We start from the raw sequence: 22,487 nt of genomic DNA, 5'->3' as shown, positions 1-22,487 counted from the left end.
ATAATGTTATAGCAGCATCTGTGCCAACCTCTTGAGGAGCCACCATTGTTGTTTTATAACCAATTAAAAAAAGTTATCATACCATCTTAAATAGACCCATAACTGTCAATAGTTCTTTTTAGCTGATCAATTCCTGTGTGTTGAGTCAAACAAACATAGCTTGGAGCCTGGCAAAAATGATTAGATCAAATTATCTTGTGATTTCGATTAAGCTTAGACTTTTCATTCCATATAGTGTAATTGGAAGTGAGTTTGAAAATGTTCCTTCTGTCGGAGGCTTTTGCTGCTCAGGCAATAAGAAATCTAATTTGAAAACTAATTTATGTTACTTGGTGCTGTAAAAGAAATATGTCAAACTCGCTTCTTGTGGGCAATCAACATCTGTAAATGCAGCCCAGTATCTTTGAATTATTCTCACATTGGACGAATCTGCACCTAGAATTCAGTACCAGCACTTTGAATATGGAGCCGTATATGTGGCATGGTGGATTGTTAAGTGTGTGTGACTTTCATGCAAGGGAAGGAATTTTGTCTCCTAACACTGAATCAATGTTCACCTTTTCATTAACCAAATACCTGCTACACTGTAAAGATATTTTATTTATTATTTCAATGTTCCTAATCAGGTTTTAAACTTTTTTCCTCAGTTGAACCTCTTTTGAATCTCGGTGGTTCTATGGTTGTATCACTTGGTGATGGAGCAAAACAGGAACTTTGGATTAACTTTCATGTAAATGTCATAGATAGGTTACAGTAGTTTTTCTCTTACATCGCTTCGTATAATGCATTTCTCCTCTCAGTGTGTGTGAGATTGTCGGACAGTCCGACGGCGGTTTGTCCGTGCTGAGGACCTTCAGGCTGCTGAGGGTGCTGAAGCTGGTGAGGTTCATGCCAGCTCTGAGGAGACAGCTGGTGGTCCTCATGAAGACCATGGACAACGTGGCCACGTTCTGCATGCTGCTCATGCTCTTCATCTTCATCTTCAGGTAAGGTTAAACATACGGAATACATATGTCCTGTATTAGGATATCTGTGTCTGATGGTGTTTCTTTTGAACGCGGATCACACATTCTTTAACAGTGTTTGTTTTTTTTTTCTTTCTTTTTATGTCGGCTGTTGGTTTTTCAGGGAGATGACTGAGAGAAAGAGAGATCATTGTTTCATCCTCTTCATTTATTTGTGTTTATATGGGATGACCTTTTTCTTTTTTCAAGGCGTGCCCACCTGCTTAACAGCTGCCATTGAAGTGCAAGAAGGTCACCGTGTTTTCTTCGCAGCCATTAACCCTGGGGGCAAAATAACGAGCAGACACTTAAAGATCTGCTCAGAATTTAACAAGCAAACACTTAAAGCACCGGAGCAACGTAACAAGCAGACATCTGAAGGCTCGCAGGCAAGACACAGCGGTGCTCTGAAGGCCTAAAAGGGTTTTCAGAGAGCGATCAATGGGCGCACTCCTCATCGTCTTTGTTTCCCTTCCTCTGAGCTTCACTCTCCACTCGAGCCAGTTCTCGTTATTGGTGTTTTTGAAGGGGATGTGAAAAAGAAGTGTCCCTGAGTTTATCGAAATACACACTCAACCCCTTTGTGTGTTCAGACACATACAAGGTCAAGCACAGGCACTTATTTTAATGTATTTTTTTAAAATGATGATTATTATTTGAGGATTATTTCTGTACCTGAGGGACTATTACTACGACATGGCTGTATTCTTTATGTTGGTGTCACTTTTGAGGTGGTGAGTGTAAGGGTTCCTCTTTAAGTGTCACCCCCTTTAACAATGTAACTGCTGATTACAAGAGGGGGGGTTTACTACTAATGGTTTTCACAGTTTGCCAATGTGAAAAGGGTCTTGGATATCCTCCAAGGTATTATTATGAATAACTATTATCTATCAATTCTGCGAAATTAACTGCACATGGAAACACTCCTTCCATTCCCAAATTGTTCAGTGAGCTACCTTACAGTGGCAACAAAGCCATTCGACATCTTATATAATCAGGTTTTAGTGTTCAGTCACAGTCAAACATTTACATTTATGTCAATTATCCCAGCATGAAAGTGTTTGGAAAGAAGTGATGACACACAGAGCTGCATGTCAAAGGCAGAATTGATTCCATAAGAAGCAGTTTAGACAAAGAAAAGCCCCAAAGGGTAACTCAATTTTACACATTAAAGTGTGCAGACACGTCTTGGTGAGTACTACTCTACATGTAAAACAAAAAGTATAAAGCCTTTCGTGGCTCCAGAGGGAGCTCAATGTAATCTGATGAATTGCCTCCAGTGATTTCACTCGGCGGCTAAGTTGCATTGTGGGTAGTGTAGATGCCAGGTTTGGTAGAGGAAGTAGAATGCATGAAATTAAAAAAAAGATATGTCTCTGCATCTGCTGTATCGATCGAAGAGTCCAACAGTGTCTTCAGAGTGCAATGATTGGCCGGTGGACTATTTTTAAAAACCTGATGCCTACATTACCCACAATTCAAAGCGCCACTGACATCACTGGAGGACAGATGACACGCTACAATCAAATGATCAAACCTATTCATCAAAAAGTCTGCAAAGATCCACCTTTTATTACTTTAATTACTACCCCAGTATGGCAGATGTTCACTTTTCTGTGGGCATGTTAAAATAATCAGAGGCTCTGCTGTTGTTGTGTTGCAGTATTCTGGGGATGCACATCTTTGGCTGCAAGTTCAGTCTCAAGACAGAGACCGGTGACACAGTGCCAGACCGGAAGAACTTTGACTCCTTGCTCTGGGCCATTGTAACTGTTTTCCAGGTAATCAACACGCCAGTGTTTGGAGAAGCATGTAGACAAACTTACTGGCACACATTTGTACACCTATGACCTACATGTCTCTATATATGCTGACGATGTGCACATATTCTTAAGATTCAATATCGGCAGAAATTTTACAGACACTTTAACCTTTAAATCGAACCTTGTATAAGTTGCTTGCATGGTAGTGACTTTGCATGTTGTACTTGCATTAAACACCAATCCCTAATGTTTTTAAAAAGCTTTGGAATCATACTAAAACTCTGTGGTGGAGTTATAAGGAGACTGTAAACCACAGTAAGTTGTATTTGGTTTGATATTATTTGGTAAAATGTGTCTATTTGTGTGTTTATTTTTGTAATTCTCTCAGATTCTGACCCAGGAGGACTGGAACGTGGTTTTGTACAACGGTATGGCAGCAACTTCGCCAATTGCCGCTCTTTACTTTGTGGCCCTCATGACCTTTGGAAACTACGTCCTCTTTAATCTGCTGGTGGCCATCTTGGTGGAAGGTTTTCAGGCAGAGGTAAGGACCCACATGCCCCATGGCTTCAGACTGCAGGATGCAAGCTTGTTTACATAGTTCCACTGATGGTTGAGATGCCCCGGCCAGGTTAGTTTATCACATTCTCATTCACTACCCTTTTAAGAATATTAATAGGTTCAGTGTGACTCGAAAGAAACACCAAAGAGGTGAAATATTTAATTTTTTCAGTACAAACAGTACAAACGGAAACATTCAAGATTCAAAACCAGAACTGAAAAGAATTGCAGCAAATCAACAAGCCCTAACCTCTAATTTACTCCAAATGATTAACCGCTTTCAACTAAACCCCAGCCTGCAAATTGACAGTGTCAAACAACTGTTAAAGTTGACTGTGATTCACATAAACTTTCAAACTTTGACAGTCCTTCTATGTATAAACTGTCTCCATCCATCCATCCTTTTATTTGGCGCACAGTGTCCTCGTCCATGGACAGCTGACATCCATCTGTCTGTGTTTCCCAAAGACTAAAGACTTTAACCTTTGCCAGTGACCTTCGCAGCTAAAATAAGCCCGGGCTCTTGTGTCCTGCTGATTTTCATAATCACAGAACTGAGCAGACTGACACGCATGGAGTTACTAATAATGAAGCGCTCCCAAATGCTCAAATACACCCAATGTGTATGGACTAAACCCCAAGGACACTCATGTGGAATGTGGTCTTTTTTTTTCTTGCATTCATTATCCTTCAGTGTTCAGTTGTGAATGGTAGGTCTTGTACGGGTGGGGAGTTTTTGCCAGACTTTTTTGGTTCTGCAGAGAGCAGCATTTCCAGTCCAGTACCAACATGTTCCATTTCCTATCCATTTACTCAATATATTAAATACTTACCATCCTGATGGTAAGTCTTGTGGACCTTTTTTTTTTTCGTCATTAAATGGTTTTAGATCAGTAGATTGTACATTCTGAATAATACGGCATGCCGGGATTAAACAAATATTGACTGAGCCATAAATACTATAAAGAGAGCAAGTTATGAGGGTATCAAATCTCATTTTGTAGTGTAGAAATTATAATTACAGTATTGGTAACAATTATGGTGGTTAAGTCAGCAGTCAAGACATAATAACGGTGTATTAAACACAACAGTGTAATTTTCTAAAGCCATCCATCTCAGTGTGAGGCACCGGAGAATGATGCTGTCAATCTGCCATCGGCTGTCAAACTCTCAGATGTATCAGTGGAAAATTGCAGTGCGGTTGAGCAATTCACTTGAGTTTTGGTACAAGGATCGACGCATTACCATATTCATGGCGCGTGGCTGTGATGTGCGGGTTGAAGGGGGAACACTGACACAAATCACGAGGCTTTTGATTGATCTTTTTGAAATGCCAAAACGAAACATATCCATCAGTCTTTCGCTCAGTCTCTCTGTCTTATATTTTCTCTCCCCCCCCCCTCTGGCTCTCTCACCTTCTTCCACTCATCCATACTGTCTACTACTGCAGCACACTCTGGATTATTGAGCCAATTTACTCCAAATTTTCCCATCGTAGTGGCCAAAGGGGAGATTCTATTGTTTTTTTGGTTTTTTTCCCAAACCTATTGGGTTACTGTAGCGGTGTGTCAGTAGTGTTTGGGTTTTACTGATTTAATCTTGAGATATAACACAGATCCGAGCCACGCTGATAACCTCCAGTGTGTTTGACAGCTGCTGCAAGAGAGCAGAGTCTGTTGCTTTGACTGATGTCACACGGGAGATTAGAGATCCTTACTCAAAATGTGTGACTGCAGTCCCTTATAGCACCAGCCCTGGGTAATACCCTGTCTCCTTTTCCTCTCTGTCTCTTATCCCTTCTTTGTCTCCAGGGCGATGCCAATCGTTCTTATTCGGATGACGACCACTCCTCTTCCAACTTTGACGAGAGCGAGAAACACGACTCCATAAAGTTGTCCGGTGAGCTGTCCCTCTCATTCTGGCAATATATCCATTTTAGTTTTTGCCGTCAGTGGCTTAAGTTGATTTAAAATTACGAACCCATCTACTACAGTCGGTGAGTTAATTTTCCGTAGCAAGCGCGTCTCTGAAATCGAAACGGGCAGGAAGATAAGAAAGGCAGTCCAGACGTCCCTCTACCCAGAAACCTTTTTTTCTGCTCCTTCTGGGGATCCTGAGGCATTCCCAAGCCAGATGAGGTATACAATCTCTCCAGCGTGTTCTTGATCTACCCTGGGATCTCCAACCAGACGTGTTCAGTAAACCTCCAAAGGAAGGAAAATTCTCCAGAGGCATCCCGATCAGATTCCTGAACCACTTCCACTAGCTAATTGTCACGTGAAGGAGCAGCAGCTCTGCTCAGAGCTCCCTCAGGATATCCCAGTTCCTCACCTTATCTCTGAGACTGAGCACGGCGTCCTATGGATGAACTTCACCTGCTGCTTGTGTCTACGATACTATTCGGTCACTAAAAATTATCACAATGAGTCAGGGTGAGAAATGTGTAAATCAAAAACTGGGTCTCAACTTCCTATTCGCTATAATTGTCCTGTACAACGCCTGCATCAATACGACCATCAATCTACTAAGTAAAATATCAATAGATCAGTATCATGTCGATCAGTATCTGTTTTTTATGTCTCAAAACCATTTAACGACCAAATGGTTGAAATCACAGTTTGCAAATCCATAGTTTGTTAAGGGCGCTAAACTGTTAGAAAGCAATTCTATTTTGAATTGGTTGCTTTAAGATGTTTAAACGTAATCTCTAGTTTCTGTGAGTCTAAATTTTGATTCACACTAATGCCACAATTCATATTCACAGAGTTACCCATTCATGTCAAAACTGAACAACATGCCCCGACAGTCTGCTCACATCTCACATTCAAGCCGGTAGTCTTTGTTTTCCAGTGAGGCTTACTGAAGAAGCAAGATTTGCTCAACCCAAAAAACAAAAAAAAAAGTAAGACCAAAGCTCGTGCCAAAGGCTTACAAACTTGCAAGAACTCAGGGAATTGCCAACAGTCTTGAAATATGAATGAGCTCTATGTTCATCCAGAGCTCACAATGAACCTCTTCCAGCCTTCCTCGACAGACCCAGTGAACAACACAGTTCAGGGAGGATTAAACATGAGTTCAGAGACTGGGAGAATCACTTCTATACGGTGTGAGTGGGCTACTGCTGCAGAGGAGATGTGATCTCTGCAGTGCAGTGTGAGCAGTCCTTCACAGATCGAAACACAACAAGGTGTTTTACTGTCTGTCCACTTCCGCAGCACAGCGGTAACAACTTTGGTTGTTTGGCTTTTCCTTTCGCGTGTGGGAAGACCGTTTCCGTTCTTCTTTTTTGTGGCTTAAGAAGTCTTGAGAGGTTATACATCTTTCTTTTTAGATCTCTACATTTACATTGTTCAACTGACAGGGTTCAAAGGTCTGAAGTGTTCAGACTCTCGACAAGATTAAAAGCTGTCTCAAGCTTTCTTTGTGATTTCCACGTTTTTTATTTAGACGTTCTTCAGACCTCAATAAGCTCGACATTCTTCCTCTTTTCTCACCTTTTAAAAGCTTCGCTCTGAAATCGCTGCAATATCTCTGGGCACCTACGTATATTCCCGACAGCAGTTTGAAGCCCGTTGCCTGAGGGTTGTCAAATGTCATCCTGGAGAATGTAGGAAATCACTAGGTGTAATAGAAATAGACACGACGGCTTGATAGAAAGCATAAGTTGCAATCTGATGACAAGGGATGAGCTAAAATCTCGCTTGAAGATGCCTCACAGTGTAAAGATATGTGAGAACACTTTATTCCTTTGACACCAAACGTGTAGTAAGGGAGGTGGAAAATGGAGACGGACGACTTTAGCTGCTCTCTCTGTTCATCTTTCTTCAGACCCAAGGATCTGCACGCTGACACCCAACGGCCACCTGGAGCTGGGCGCTCTTTCCGGGTCGAGACGATCCTACTCCTCCGAGAGGCGGAGCTTCACCATCGAGTCCAGAAAGAGCAGCGTGATGAGCCTGGGCAAGAGCAGCCTGGAGAGACGCTCCTACTCTCTGGTACGTCGTCACACTCTTATCCACTGATACATACATGCACATATCAGTCAGTGAGCACCAAACTGATCCATGGGCATCACTGCCAACCATTTCGGTCCACAATTTCTGAGCCATTGTCAGATTTTTAATGAGCATTTCTTCGTTGTTTCAAAGAGTTTGTTTCAGTTTATGTCAGTATGGTGTGAAACTCTATTTGTACAGACTTTAAATTGGCATTGGATGGTAATCCTCCATAGTACACACTTAATTTTATTGTATATTATACTTTGTTTATCAGGTAAAAGCACGATTTGCATTAAATTCAATAGGTACTGTATGTTCACAGAAGGAAAAAGGACAAGACGATTCGATTTTTTCGGCATCTCGTTTGGAAATTTTGCTGTTTAATGTTGAAATGTCAGACTTGTAAACCTGCCGCTTATATTTCACACACCCAACGGAAAATAAGCATTTAACAATAATAAAACATGTAATAAAGACGTGAAGACGACGGCCTGGGGAGCTCATGGATTACACATCTTGGTGCTGATAATGTTGCACCAGTGGCTGTCTGTGGTGGAGAAAAAAGAAAGAAAAACACATTGATTATTCTATTAAGCTTCAGTGTGCTTTTGAATATCAATCTTAGCCTCAATCAAAGGCTCTGCTTTCAAGAAAAGAGATGCACTACAACCCAAACTTCTACTAGCGCAGAGAAATACACGCTATTTGTACAAAACGTGCACTGAAAGAAAGTGAGCTGACTTGAGTTTTCTTATCAGCAAGTCATTTTGCAAAGCCGACCGATCTCCCCAGTGCTAACTGCATCCGTTATCATTCTGTATCGGTGACTGAACGAAGTTCTAAAAACCAGACAGACTGATGGAGCTTATGTGAGATGCTATGTGGTTAACCTCGTCGTCTTCTTTGTCAAATCAGATAGTTGTTGTATCCGAGACATCCTGCAAGGCTTGCCAATGCAACCTGTGTCAAGTGACTGTTTTCTCCTCCTCCGTTGAATCACAGAGAAACTGAGAGTGAGAACAGAATAGAGACAGAAGGGCTGACGCCGTGACAGGAAGATAGAAGGGAGTGGAAACCAGAGCGGAGATAAGCTGCAGTTTAGCAACGCTCTTACCTCGGAGGTTCCAATGTCAAACACAGTGGGCGTGAAAGATCCGCTTCACGGCAGAGTCTCCTCCTCTTTCTCTCAGAGGGCTCCTGGTTTATTGATATCAGAAGGCACCGGTTACATCACTCAGATCCAAAGCACCACAATGATAAGCATTCAAGAAAGATGCTCGTGAATAATTTCAGTTTTACGACTTTCCGTCGGAGTTCTGCTACAGTTGTATCCGTCGCTCCGAAAAAGTGTTTTGATGGAATCACACTTTGAACTACGAATCGGTTCCATCTGTTTTGTTGGATGGTTTGTTTTGTCTCGCTGTCTCATCACAGTGTATCAGACTCTGCTGATTGGACTCAGATTGGAGATGAAACTCCGGGGCCAGCGATGCATCACTCAGTTGTGTCGCAGCACAATCAACTCTAATGGGCGTGCTGCGGGTGTGTGTCCATGTGTCTGATGGCATCTAGGTGACGATGTATAAAGAACTTGAACAAAGTACACAGTATAAAGTTAAATGAACTTAACTACAATTAAAAAGAACAAGTCAAACTAATATAAAGTCATCCAGATTGAAATGCTCAACGATATGGTTACCTCAATGGACAAGACAACCATTTCCTTGGCACCTGTAGTTAATATATTCATTAACCAGTACACATAATGTGTGCAATTCACATATATATATTTATTTTTTTTCTCACAGGATTTAACAGCTTTTCTAAGTCTATTTCTGTCCATAGCCGCACACAAAGCAATAAGAGGAGATGCTCCTGTCAACGTTAGAAAAGTTTTTCAAACTTCTCTTATTTTTTGATGTCCAAACAAACTGGACCGGCGGGATTTGCTCTCAACGCTGCGGTTCACCTCAGTCCAGTGTCAGCAAAACTGCACCTTGGCAGAAATCAATAGACACATAACACAATAAGCAGTATTCACTGACTGGGAAGAAAAAGCTGCGTGCTCAGTAACATCTTTCATCGGTGCAGAGGTAAACAGTATATCTGTAGATGAACTGTTTATTTGCTGTGATGATGATCAGATTAGATACAGCCACTGACATTTAAGTTGCTGTAGTTACGTTGTGTTTGGCTGCAAAGCCTCCGTAATATACAGTATCAGCTGTTCTCTGCGGTTCACACCATATAGCGTGGAACAAATTGTCTTGACGGATCTGCAGTGCGGTTCTGTGTCGATCGAGGTGTTATTTAGCAGCCAGTGGGCACGCTCCGATACAGTTTCTATAGAGATGGATGTATATTTTCTCCGTGTGTACGGCGCGGGGCTCAAGCTGTGACTGCCGACATGTACGTTTCCATATAATTAGGTCCATCATGCTGAGAGGATTAGACATGCGGAAAGAAACAGCGCTGATTACGTTCCTCTAAGTGGAACTGGCACTCGGGGGTTTGTGTATTAAACTTGATGACAGCCTGCCGAGTGTACTGCAGTCTCATTTGAAAAGCACCGTTTATATTTCATGTGTTCAGTCGTATACTTATTTATAGAAAAAAAAAATGTTGTTTTACAGTAACAGTAGGAATCTCCACTTACCCCTATAGCTCCGTATGAACACGCCAGTCCTATTCTGCTGGTGGCCAGCCTCTAAGCAGCTCCACTGGAGCAGGAGAGGGATGTCATTTCACTTTTATTTGATGCATTTAAAAGTGAGCAACACAACAACATTTCAGATTACTTTGTATTCACAAAGTTAAAGCTAAAATCTGTGCGGTGATTTTGCTACAATAAAGTCTGACAGGTGAAACAACCCAACCTGTGTACTGGTAGTAATCTCTCATGGCAGCTCTACCTGCTCTTTCACGCTAGTTTGGTTAATCAGGAACTTTACCACTACTTGTACCCAATCCGACCTTCTGGTTTGAGGTCAATAATTCTTCTACTGACATCATTTTTGTCTAAAAATGGCAGATTGGGCTAAATCTCCAGTCCTTGGCAGGTTGGTGTTAAGAAGCCACATGTAGACTTTGTACCATGTCAATCAATACTCAAAACAACAGGTAGCATATCATCAGAGCGACCACTAACTACAGCCGCTGTTAACTGGTTGGCTCGGTTAGCCGTGCATCCACCGGTCCAGACTGGGAGCTCGGAGCACCAGGGGAGTGTTGGACCAGCACGGGCCGGGGCTAGCTGGTTAGCGTGCTAACTTGAGTAGATAACTCTGCGAAACAATGGGAGACAACATCAAAAGCTAACACATGCAGATACAGAGAATCAGCCAAAAAGGAAATAACAATGTGATGTACATATGGATATGTCAAATAACAACTTCTTAATCTTTTCACTGGGAACACAGTGAGATAAAGAGCTGTACAGTTTTCAGTCCACAGGGATGGGAGGCTTTACTCTCTGCACACACACACACACACACACACACACACACACACACACACTTGTGTTTGAACCATTTTAGATAAGATTAATACAAACGACAAGGGACCACGTCGCAGTGCAGTCCTGTGTAGATTTGATTTCATCTTATTGCCGGAATCATCTTTACTAATCTGTCTTGATCCCGGAGTCGTATTCTGTTCCACATAAAGAACCAACCGGACAGAACCAGCACTACAACATATGTTACAGCAGATATTATGAATAACTGGCTGAGGTGCAATCAGTGTGATTACCTTTAATAGAGGGAGATAATAGCGTCAATGAATAACGCATCCTGGGAGACTTTGTTCCTCGTCCATTCTCCGTGCACTTCTTTGCTTGGGTCGTCGGAGCTCGGGTGGATCCAGTTTTACCGGATCCAGACTTCTGGTAACGACTCTGAACCGCTGTGTGTCTCTTCCAGCGTCATGGCCGCAGTCCCAACTACCACAACTGGGGGCGCCCTTTACATCCACAGTCTGCGTGGAGCCGCAGGTAGACGATTAGATTTACCTCCAGCGATTGATTTCAGCCTTGATGAATTCTTAATACCTTCATGAAGCCTTTATTACCAACATGGAAACATCAAAGCTCTGCTGTTGTTTTATGTTCTCATTAGCTTCATGACTTAACTCTTAATATGTGTTGATTTCCTCTGTATTGATACTTCTGGTGTTAAAAACATATTAATCGTCCTCCTGATCCGGTCTGTTCTGCAGGTCCAGCTCCAACAGCCTGGGCCGGAGGAGCTATGGGTTTGGCGGGGCTCCTCTGGTGGGAGGCAGCCTCCGCGTCCACAGCACGCGCTCCCCTCACTCCTACTCCTACGCTGCCGAGCAGGAGTCCCTCCTGTCCCACCCGTCCCTCTCCCACCATCCTCTCCACCCCCATCATCCACCTCCACCTCCACTCTTCCTCTCCAGGCACTTCGCAGGGAGGAGGGATCGACGGGCCCTTTCCCTGGAGCTCCCCGAGCTGCTCCGGGCCGGCGGACAGCCCCCGGGCCCGCCCCCGGTTCACCCGGGCCCCGGGAGGAGGAGTGGCTCCGGGGCAGGGGGATCCATCACCGGGGGGTCTGGCGCTGGCAGTGGTTTGGGAATGGACCACCGAGACTGTAACGGCAAGACGCCCCACACTCAGCTGATGGCCGAGGTTTTCCCTCAAGTCAACGCACGCAAGGACAGAGCAGACCTCGATGACGAGACAGATTACGTGAGTCAGTGAAACCACACGATAAGGAAGAAAAGCAAGAGGAGCAACAAATTACAGAAGCCCTAAACGGCCATGCATTCATATATTTTATTTCCTCCGTTTTCCCGAGATAACGGGATAATTTTCTCGAGATCTCGTGATAACGAATCTTTGTTTTCCCAAGATAACAAGTTAATTTCCTCCGTTTTCCCGAGATAACAAGTTAATTTCCTCCGTTTTCCCGAGATAACGGGATAATTTTCTCAAGATCTCATGATAACGAAACTTTGTTTTCCCAAGATAACAAGTTAATTTCCTCAGTTTTCCCGAGATAACAAGTTAATTTCCTCAGTTTTCCCGAGATAACGGGATAATTTTCTCGAGATCTCATGATAACGAAACTTAGTTTTTTCCAAGATAACACACCTTCAGTCACACGGTAAGAGCTTGTACCCTTCACCAGCCAGGTGCACAGTAAATCATTTCATCTCGTTCAGCAAAAATCATGCAGGCACACTTCAAACACGCACACACGCGATTCACAGGAACACAGATGTTCTCGGTTCACAGCGAGACGCTTTCAAAATAAAAGTCCCACATTTAGTGTCTAATATAATTAATGAAATAATAACCTGGCGTCAAAGAATATCAGTTAACTAAATGAAAACAAGATGTTCTTATTAACAATCATCACATTAAAGGTCATTTACAGTCGTTACACTAACTGACTGACTCATTCACACACACACACACACACACACCTTATTATATTGTTATCTCGAGATCTCGTCAAAAATTCTCGTTATCACAAGAAAACAAAGTTTCGTTGTCTCAAGATCTCGAGGAAATTAACTCTTTATCACGGGAGAACGGAGGAAATAAAATGTATGAATGCATAGCCGTTTGGAGCTTCCGTAACAAATAAATGAATGAATATATCGCCTCTTTAAATGATGTAGGGGCACTTCATTCTGTTAATCCTACGGGGACGAGGTGCTAAACTAGATGCGTTAGCTTCAGGAGAGATGCTAAAATAGCAGTTTGTGTGTCTTTTTACTGATGCTGTTTATGTGTCAGAGCGAGAGAGGAGCTCCGGGGCTGCTGCGAGCGCTGGATTAATGGGAAATTCTTTATTGGTTCCCAGATATGCTGAGATGATACTGACAAAAAAAAAAAAAAAAAAAAACAGAACCCATAATCACTGTGGGAGTTGGTGCAGAAACGAGGCGGCACGATTGGTTTATCTAACCTCTGCAGAGGATTTGCAGTCGCTTCAGAGACCTTTTCATTCGATCTGGGTGAAAATAATCCAATAAATGTAATAGTATTTACATTACGGATGGAACGGGAATCAAATGGAATCATGGGAAATGAAGATGCATTCTGTACATGTCGTCGCTGTGGGTGTTTGATCTATGCGGCTCTTTTTCAGGGAGATTCCGATGCTCAGAGCCGATGGTGCTTTAACGAGCTGAAACACCGAGATCTGTCCGCGTAACTCCCACTTCTCCTCTCTCCTCCAGAGTTTGTGTTTCCGTATCCAGAAGATGATGGAGGTGTACAAGCCGGACTGGTGCGAAACCCGAGAGGAGTGGTCCGTCTACCTGTTCTCCCCTCAGAACAAGTGAGTTTCTCTGGATACGTGTGGAAATATTAGCTGTGTTAGAGAGTTTCTGTTCGGTAGGACTTGTTCCTTTACTTATATAGTCGCCATTCAGGCTTTGGTGCTCAAGTCAGCTCAGTGTAATTTATATAGTAAAGCCCGATATCTCAATCAAGAGGCTTCAGAATCTGGACACCGTACGTAAGAGACCTCGGGAAGAGCAACAGAACAGGGATCACTCTCCCGGGAAAGGCAGCAATATATTGTAAAATCACAGTATGGACAGTAACAGTGACTGAGTGTGGATCCAGGAGGATGTCAGGCGACTTCAGAGGTCACCAAAACAGACCCGAGCCACGCAGCTATCCTCTCCATCAGAGGACACAACTACAGAAAACACACGAGAGACAAAGCTCGAGCTCGACGACAAGGACAACGCGCCCGCACGGAAGGAGGAGAGGCTGAGTCTCACGGGGGACGAAAAGATCGTGATTGAAAAACATCTGGCACAGGCACAAAAGGCCTGAACGAACAAAAAACAGAGAAGCCTGGGTAACAAACACTGAAGGTGTGAAAACAGACACAACCAGGTGAAGTGAAACCGAGAACAAGACCCAACCCAAGTTTGTGGTGTTAGGCAGAAATACTTAAGATTTGAAGCCAAGTTTTTGGAGGCCTTTAGTAGACATAGAGGGATAGTTTCCCTCCGTCAGTATGACCACAAACACCACATACTCTCAAGACCTGTGGAGCTGAAAACAAACGTAAGAAAACCTTCCCAGCTCTGTCCTGACGATTCGCCCGTTTGTCCGTACACACGCGGCAAAGCACTGTCTGCCGGTTCCACAAGCGGCTTGTTAAAGCGACGTGGCTGCGCGCGTCCTCCAGAGCGTTTGTTACTGACTGTGCGCTCCGAGTCGTGTTTGTCTGTGTTATTGTGGGGTTTTTTTTCCCCCTCCCAGCCGTCGATGCTTTTCGCTGGCAGGAACGCCCCTGAAAGTGCCGACGAAAAAAAAAAAGAAAAATCACTCAGTCATCCGGTCGCTCACTCAGACGATCCCCTGCGTGCTGATAGCCACTTAAGGAGAGCCGGGCCCCGGGGCTGTGTTTTGGCATCCTGGCAGGTGCCATCTGTCAAGCAGGGGCTGTGTGTGTTGGCGGTGTGAGCGCTAGCTTAGCGTTAGGGCCGTATCTCTCATAGTGTTTGTGGATGGCTTTGCATATGTGCATGTGTGAGCATATGCACGCCAAACCTTGTTTTAGAATCGGATTCCTATACATGCCTCTGTGTGCGTGTGTGTGTGTGTGAGAGCATATGTGTGTGTGTGTGTTTGCTCTAACAAGTGAAGCTAAGGGGAATCAAAGAAGCAGACAAACAAACCAACAACAGAGAAACACGCCGACGACAGAAGTTTGTGTCTCCGGAGGAATGAGTGCCTACGCCAAAGCGGTGCCGCCGGTCACGATCGATACCGAGGGGGGGGGGGGGGTGTGACAGTGTTGCCAGGTTCGAATCGATAGATTAAAGGGACAGGGTTGCCAGGTCTGGAGGAAAAGCAGTCAGATTAGTGCATTGATTTCCTCACCCGGAGAGCAGGTGCAGCAGTAGGTGGACTCGGCTCTCTTTATAGCTGGCGGAGGAGCTCAGATGGTCGAGGGCTTCGCTCGGGAGCCGCCGGCTGCTCTGCGCTGACTCCGACACCGACGCTTTGACAACAGCACCGCAGGTGTCGGTGGATCCTGACGGACCCGCACCAGCGGCTCTCAGCACAGGATGCAAACAGTCGATCTGTGCCTGGTCTTCACTTTGACAAACTGTTAGATTGTTTAATAAATAATGGAGGAACTGGGAGAGGCACATTTTTAAAATCCTATCATATGTGGAACATTTCTTGTTAATCCTTTATATTAGGGTCGTTGTAATACATTTATAACATAAGTAATAAATCCCTTAAAAGATCCTGTAAGATGCCTAATACATATATTTGTTTTATATGAACTTCCTATTCAGGAACGCCCCGATCACATTCACTCAGGTGCACCTGGAAGCCTGCTCGAGGGGTTAAGTGCCTTGCTCAAGGGCACCTCAGTGGTGGCTGCGTTTCACTTTCCCCACAGATTTAACATTCATACAAGTCTGATGAGTTTCTTATCATTGTTTATAATTAGAGTTAGATTAGTGCAACAAACACAGTTCAGTTCAACCTAGTTATTGTTATTAAACCTTTATTTAACCTTTATCGAGCTCTTTTTCTTGCTTTGTTAAATTATAACATACTTTATTTTGCACTTATTAACAGTTCAGTCTGCCCAATTCACCAGATCTGAGGCGGGAACAATGCCTCAAGTTTTATAAATCCTTTCTGATGCGCTTTGTAAAAGTTTTTCAAAGATCCTGTTCATTTTTATTTGTATTATTTCTTCAGTTCAGTAGCAGAAGGCTTGACTCAAACCTGAGCTACTGTAGTAAGTAAGGACAGCATAGGGACAAATGCTCCACCAGATGAGATTTAATATATATTACATATCGATTACTACCAGGACTTTAACATACAATGTTTTCCATAAAATGCAAAAAGTTAAATAAGATCTTCTCCTCCTGTAGGCTGAGATATGTAACAAGATTACAGTTTCTAACACTTTTTGTCATTATGGAGTTTTTTTATCCTCTTGGTTCATTCATTAGGTATTTCCTTTTACCAGTGAGCATTGTGGGATACCTTGAAGGAGCAGCTTTCTTGGAGGGGAATTGAAAGACCTTTTGAGACGCTGACATTTCTTGAATAAACCTTACCTCATGTCTCCCTCTCTCCTCTGCCCTCCTCTCTTCCTCTCTCGTCAGGTTCAGGCAGCTCTGCCAGTCCATTATCGCCCATAAGCTCTTCGACTACGTCGTCCTTGCATTCATCTTCCTCAACTGCATCACGGTGGCTCTGGAGAGGCCCAAGATAATGCAAGGCAGCCTGGTAAGAAATACTGTATGTCTATTCTTATCACTCCGTAGTCGTTATAAGCACTTGTGTGATGTGTTTCGTGGTTGTCGGGCGTGCAGTGTTGTTGAAAAACTGTGTTAATGGTGTATATTTAATCACACGCTGAACAGCGGATGCTAACAAACAGTTAACCATGTTGTGTGTGCTGTGTTGTGTTTTGAATTATACTCTTAAAATACAATTAGTTCATGTACACGAGTTATTTATGCATGTGGAGATGTTTTTATTTGACAAAACCAATCTTTTGAAAAGTTTACAGCTAAATCTTGATTCTGGACTCGTTTTTCTCCGAAAGCAAGATTTCAGTGTCATACTGCCTCTTTCCCCGTTCTCTGATATGACAACAGGCAGATTTTGATGTATTCTGATTATTGTGGACAAGCTGTCTCTCCTTTAGAAGGTAATGATTTTACAAATGACTCAAAAAAAAAACGACAATTATTTAAATCCATCGAATAAATCAACTTGTCTTGCTGTCTCTCGCTGAATTTTTGGCGTCAAGCTGCACCGAAACATCAAATGGAAGGTTGAAATTAAAATCGTAGCAGCTCTTTGAAAACGTGGCATTTAATTTGGCAATAAGATGTCGTTTTAATGTATTAGCAGCGGCTGATTGCGATCGCACCCCGCTTCCACGAGAAGAGTCGGATCTTTTCTTTCCAAACTGTGTTCCTCGCACGTTGTTCTGTCTCTTTCGATTCATCCTTTTCTCCTCCTTTGAACTCCCTTTCATTTCTCTCCTTGTGCCACAGGAGAGGGTGTTCCTCACGATATCCAACTACATCTTCACCGCCATCTTTGTCGCCGAGATGACCGTCAAGGTAAAAGCGCGCTTCTCTTTCCTCCCACTTGTTTCTCTTCCTCTGCTCTCTTTTCATCTGTCCATCACGTCCTCATCCGCTTCCTCTCTTAAACATTTTTATCTTCTCTCCTTCCCCTCCTGTGTTGACCTCTTATCCCGTCTCATCTTCAGTCTTCCAGTGGTCTTATTTCCTCCCTTGTTTAAAACTCTCCGTCCTCCTCGTCTTGCTCTTCTCTCCGCACGTCCTCTCTGCTCTACATTGTTCTCTCCCTTGTATATCCCCACCCCTTTATCCCTTCTTTCTTATCACTTTCATCTCCAGCTGTTTTCTTCTCCCCTCCCCATCCTTTTCTCACTCCCCCTGCTCCTCTTCCTCATTTCTTGACAACTCCGCAACTCGGCGGTTTAATCAGTCGCACGCGTCCCATTAGCGATGGGCAGCTAGATAATGCAGTTAATTAGAAGGCTATCTCTCTTCGGCTGGCCTTTAGCTACTCCTGGACTCCCCATCGATAAACACACACACACACACACACACACACACTTACACACACACTCACGTACTCTTTTTAATCCACTAATCTGGTGTCCAGAAGACAAGGCATCATCCATTATTAAGGGCTTGTGTGTCTTCAGGCGTTTTCCCGCGTTGGTAGAAAAACCCTATGGTGATTTATTTATGACCGGGGATAATGAAGACATGTGTAGCGCAGTGAAATGTAGATCAGCTCGGCGCCGTGGTGGTGCAGAGTTCACACACACACACATATATATGTACATATATGCATCCGGCCGCAACTTGAACTTGGTCTCGGCTCGTTATTTATTCCCTTCCGTATATTCCGTCTCCCGCTTTTGCGTCTTCATCTACTCCCATTCCTTTCGATCAGTCCTCCGATCGCCCTCGCTTTCATTTGGCGGCTCATTTGATTAATTTCACATTCACCCGTCTGCCATCGCTCTCTCCCCTCTTTTGTCCCTCCATGTGTAATCTAATCAGTCGAGCTCCGCTGTTCTCTGCGCTTCGTTCGCGCTCAGACGCGGTTCTTCTGCTGCTCATCTTGCTTTTTCTTGTCTCAAATGGCACATCAGCAGCTCTGACTTCCACTCACCGTGGAATCAAAGTTGTAACCGTCGCCGTTTCTCGTCAATGAAGTGTTCGCCCTTTCACTGAACTGTCACAAAATCAGAGGAATCGGATTCTTCTTGTACGAGCACGAGCGTTATCTCAGCTGTAACTGTCAGTCAGCCTTCAGACTTGTCGTTTGAAGAGCTTTTGGCAAGAACCCCTCACACGAGTTGTTTTCCTGGGGTGGCGATGGAAAGTTTCAGCTCATCCAGTCATACAGAACAAATGTTCCTGATGTCAAATCCGAGAACAAAAGAGTGAGGGCAGCAGGTTAAAGGAGTTTTCTATGGCTTGGAAAGAATATGTAAGGAAAATACGGTGATTTCAACAGGAAAATATCGGGAAAATATCGGGAAAATATCGGGAAAATAAGTCTTATTTTCCCGAATGTGACCGCCGTTCTATATATTATCCCGCTTATTACACAGTTACTTGCCAACAAGAAAGAAAACTTGACACAGGGTGTCTTTTGACAATTTATTTGTTACCGTTCATAGTGTTTTTCAGCAGAAAAATATAGTTCGCCAAACCGACGCCGTTTTGCTTCTCCCTCTTCGCTGCTTTCCTCTCTTTTTCTTTTCTTGACTGGTGACGACAACTCAGCCTTTTGCCAAGAGTTGAAATCACTGTGTTTTCCAAAAATATTAGAGTTACTGCGAAACGTATCCATACAAGTGGCCTAGGTGTGCGTCGGGTTAGGGTTAGGGTTAGGGGTTAGTCGGTTGCTCAGCTGACGTCGCTTAGCAACCGAAGACGCTGGGGTGATAAGTGACCTGACTACTTGCGGACAGTGGCGTCCACAGACTTTTTGAAGGGCAGGGGCGAAAAGAAGGGCACTTTAGCGCGTGTTTTGGCTCCCAAGAGGGCAGTTTATCATGTTTTAACCAGGAAAGGGGGCAGTTTAGTGTGTTTTGCCAACAAAGAGGGCACTTTGACACGCTTTTCTGGCTCCCAAGAGGGCACTTTAGCACACATTTGGCTCCCAGGAGGGCACTTTAGCGCACGTTTTTCAACAACTGAGCCCCTTGCCCCCCTTGTGCATATCACTGCTTCCTGAGCAAATTTTTTAGAGCACGGAGTGATACGAAATACGTGAATCAGAGGCAAAAAGGCCACTTTCCGTGTAATAAATGTCTTTATTACACAGCTTTTCATAATGCTGTAGAATGCTCCATTCATTGAATGGGCCTTCCCAACGTTCAGCATATTTGACCATCATCAGGGAAAGTGGCCTTTTTTTATCGGAAAAATAAGTCCCGACAGGACCAACCGGACCCCAACGCGAACCACCGTTCTATACATTATCCCTTACTTAATCTCTCTCGCTGCTCCCCTGCACAACAATTTCTACACATTTTTTTTTTAACGTATTCATTGTCTTGTGTGTCAAATTATTTCCATTAGCTCATCTGTTAACATCGTGCACATCTTCTCTGGACCAGCGCAACAAGATTCAGCCCTCACCCTCCTCCCGTCCTCTCCTCCTCCCTCGCTTGTTGCTCTTAATCGGTCGTTCCTGGCTGGTCAGTCTGATCGCTCTCTGAGGAGCGCTAATTAAACAGAGTTTCCTCCCAGAGACACACTCCATCACTGAGGCAACCTGCTCTCATTTCCTGTCCACACACACACACACACACATGCAGACACAGATACACCCATACATGAGCGGTAGTGATCAGTGTAAAAACCGTGCTACTTGCACACCGTGAGTCTTGACCTTGAACACCAGTCTCTAATTAGAGAAACAGGAAACGGGGAGTGCAGATCTGGCTTTCTTCCCTCTCTCTCCCCTTCAAACACACACATCTGAACACACACTCATACTTACACGAACTCGTACGGAGTTGACTCAGTCTTGTCACACCGCGTCTTTTGCCTGTTTAAACCGATCAGAGCGTTATGAGATCTAAGCAGGTCCGACACATTCATTCATCACGCCGTTCTGTTGCGCTGCTTTCTGTTCCTACACTGTCATCGCACCTTATTGACTGTTTTTTGTAGTAAAGAGGCTGTCAGCTCCACGTTGTCCCATCTCAATTTTCTTTCCTCAGCACTAGTCGTTCAGCTCGTGGAGCTGTCGTGAAGCAGCAATTAAAGCTTCAAGCTGAGGCATAAAAATTTTCCCCTAAACACAAGCAGCTTCCAACACGTGGAGACGGGTCGTCAGCAGAAAAAGGATGTTTGCTTCAAGGCATCGTGCTTTTTTTAAATTTAAAACAGCTTCATTACACTAACTGAGGGGCTCAGTGACAGTGTAAACAGAGTCTGAGCTCTTTCTTTTTCAGCTTGAAGCATCATTACTGAGACTTTTTTTTGTGTGTCTAGATTTTAAACATGAGCACAATCAATCCCGTCTACTGAAGTGGATTCCAAAATAAAAATCCCTTCCCTTAAGCCTCACCGCTGAATAAGTCATATTCTTCTGTAGCTTTAGCACCTTTAAGCTTTAACGCCACAGTCTCGCACTGTTCCACCGGAGCTGCTTGGTGATGAGATGAAACTCTGCAGTTTTTTACTGAGCAGCTGATATCTGCTACAGGAGGATGGAGGAGGTGGGACCCCCTCAAGCAAATGTGCCCTAATGAAAGCCTACAATACACTAATTAACATTTGACCTTCTCATTCACCAGGAAATGAGTGTGCTCCACCTCATGAATGCAAAGTATTTTGCTTTTAATGACATAATAATAACAATAATAGTAATAATACGAATGAAATGAACCGTAAATGTTAATTACTATAGCCACACAAGCACACTTAATACTTACCAGGTGGCCAAAACAGCAGACTCAATCCAGCATGCCTCCACTTTTTGGGTACAGTGAAGGGAGAAAAAAAAGCATGCATAGGGATACAGGAATATTACGGTAATGTTTTCCCCATTGGTAAATTTGGTATTTAATTTTGATATAAGAAGAAGCAACATTTGAAATGTTTTCTGTATTACACTGAACACATAACATCTCGAAAGGGAAAAAGGTCAGCACAGGCTATAAAACTGAAAGAAATTAAAGCGTCTCCTGTGCTATGAAATTGAAAATACCAGATAAACAGAAGAATAAGCAAATGATTGTGCATTAGGACAAGTGTTTCAATGTGTTCCACCTTTGAAAAGGTATATTAAAACACTTAAAGCAACAAAAACATGTTTAAAGCAGTAAAATCCGTTCACATACTCAACAGTGGTGGACAAACGCCGGCACAGCGTCCTTGACTTATCCACAACTCTCTTTCTGTGGCTGTTCTGAGTAACCGGGAACCTTTTTTTTAACCTCGAGCAACTGATGTGAAGGATGCAGTCAACTCTTGGAACTCCGGTGTTTCATTCATGCCCGTGTTGCTTTAGACGTAAAGGTAAAGCTAAAGGTGCTCAGGGAGAACTCTTCGCCATTAAGTGCAACAGTATACATACTGTAGTAGTCCACAAACCGTTGACCGCGGGGTCAGGATGCATCCACCCTACAACCTCGCCATCACTTGCCTTTGGTGCAACAACTTAACATTTGATCCAGCCTCAAAGGAGTTTGATAGATACGTTCAAGGAGATAGGATAGGCTAAATCAAGCAGATTCCCAGCCCACATTAGCTAGCACAAAACATGGCCCAAATCTGGCAGCCACATTTGGGCCAGCTGACATTTGGGCCCCTGGAGCCAGCCCCCCCCCCCCCCCCCCCAATGGGTGAAACTCAGCCACAGTTAATATAATGATCAACTAACTGGCTGCCTGAAAAAGCTCTCTACCCAAAGACGTTATAACTGGCTACAAAGTATTATTGGAAGGTGTAAAGAATAGCGCGGACCCTCATCTGTGATCCGGTCATGTTCAGGTCATTGTGTTCAGTAATGTGATATCCAATCTTAAACATCAGATTGCAAAAAATAAAGCCGAAGCGACAAGTGCAATCAACGCCGTGTTTTGTGCAAAGTGATATTGCAAATGGAGTTT

The 22,487-nt window shown here is 43.6% G+C and overlaps 1 protein-coding gene across 2 annotated transcripts in view; it reads left to right on the top strand.

Moving 5' to 3' along the window:
- Positions 1–22,487, top strand: part of cacna1ib (calcium voltage-gated channel subunit alpha1 Ib) — a 232,969-nt gene that overhangs the window by 154,519 nt on the left and 55,963 nt on the right. The window contains exons 12-21 of one of the 2 annotated variants that reach the window (XM_030431025.1): positions 801–986; positions 2,668–2,785; positions 3,156–3,311; positions 5,140–5,227; positions 7,157–7,323; positions 11,247–11,317; positions 11,542–12,034; positions 13,537–13,637; positions 16,459–16,594; positions 17,362–17,430. In XM_030431025.1, the coding sequence (XP_030286885.1) occupies positions 801–986; positions 2,668–2,785; positions 3,156–3,311; positions 5,140–5,227; positions 7,157–7,323; positions 11,247–11,317; positions 11,542–12,034; positions 13,537–13,637; positions 16,459–16,594; positions 17,362–17,430 (1,585 nt within the window). The remainder of the gene's footprint in view (positions 1–800; positions 987–2,667; positions 2,786–3,155; positions 3,312–5,139; positions 5,228–7,156; positions 7,324–11,246; positions 11,318–11,541; positions 12,035–13,536; positions 13,638–16,458; positions 16,595–17,361; positions 17,431–22,487) is intronic. The other variant, XM_030431017.1, reaches the window with a different exon arrangement.

The sequence above is a fragment of the Sparus aurata genome, chromosome 1, assembly GCF_900880675.1.
Source record: "Sparus aurata chromosome 1, fSpaAur1.1, whole genome shotgun sequence".
In the NCBI taxonomy this organism is placed as follows: Eukaryota; Metazoa; Chordata; class Actinopteri; order Spariformes; family Sparidae; genus Sparus; species Sparus aurata.
Note: the sequence above shows the minus strand (reverse complement) of the source record. Positions and strands in the feature narration are given on the sequence as shown.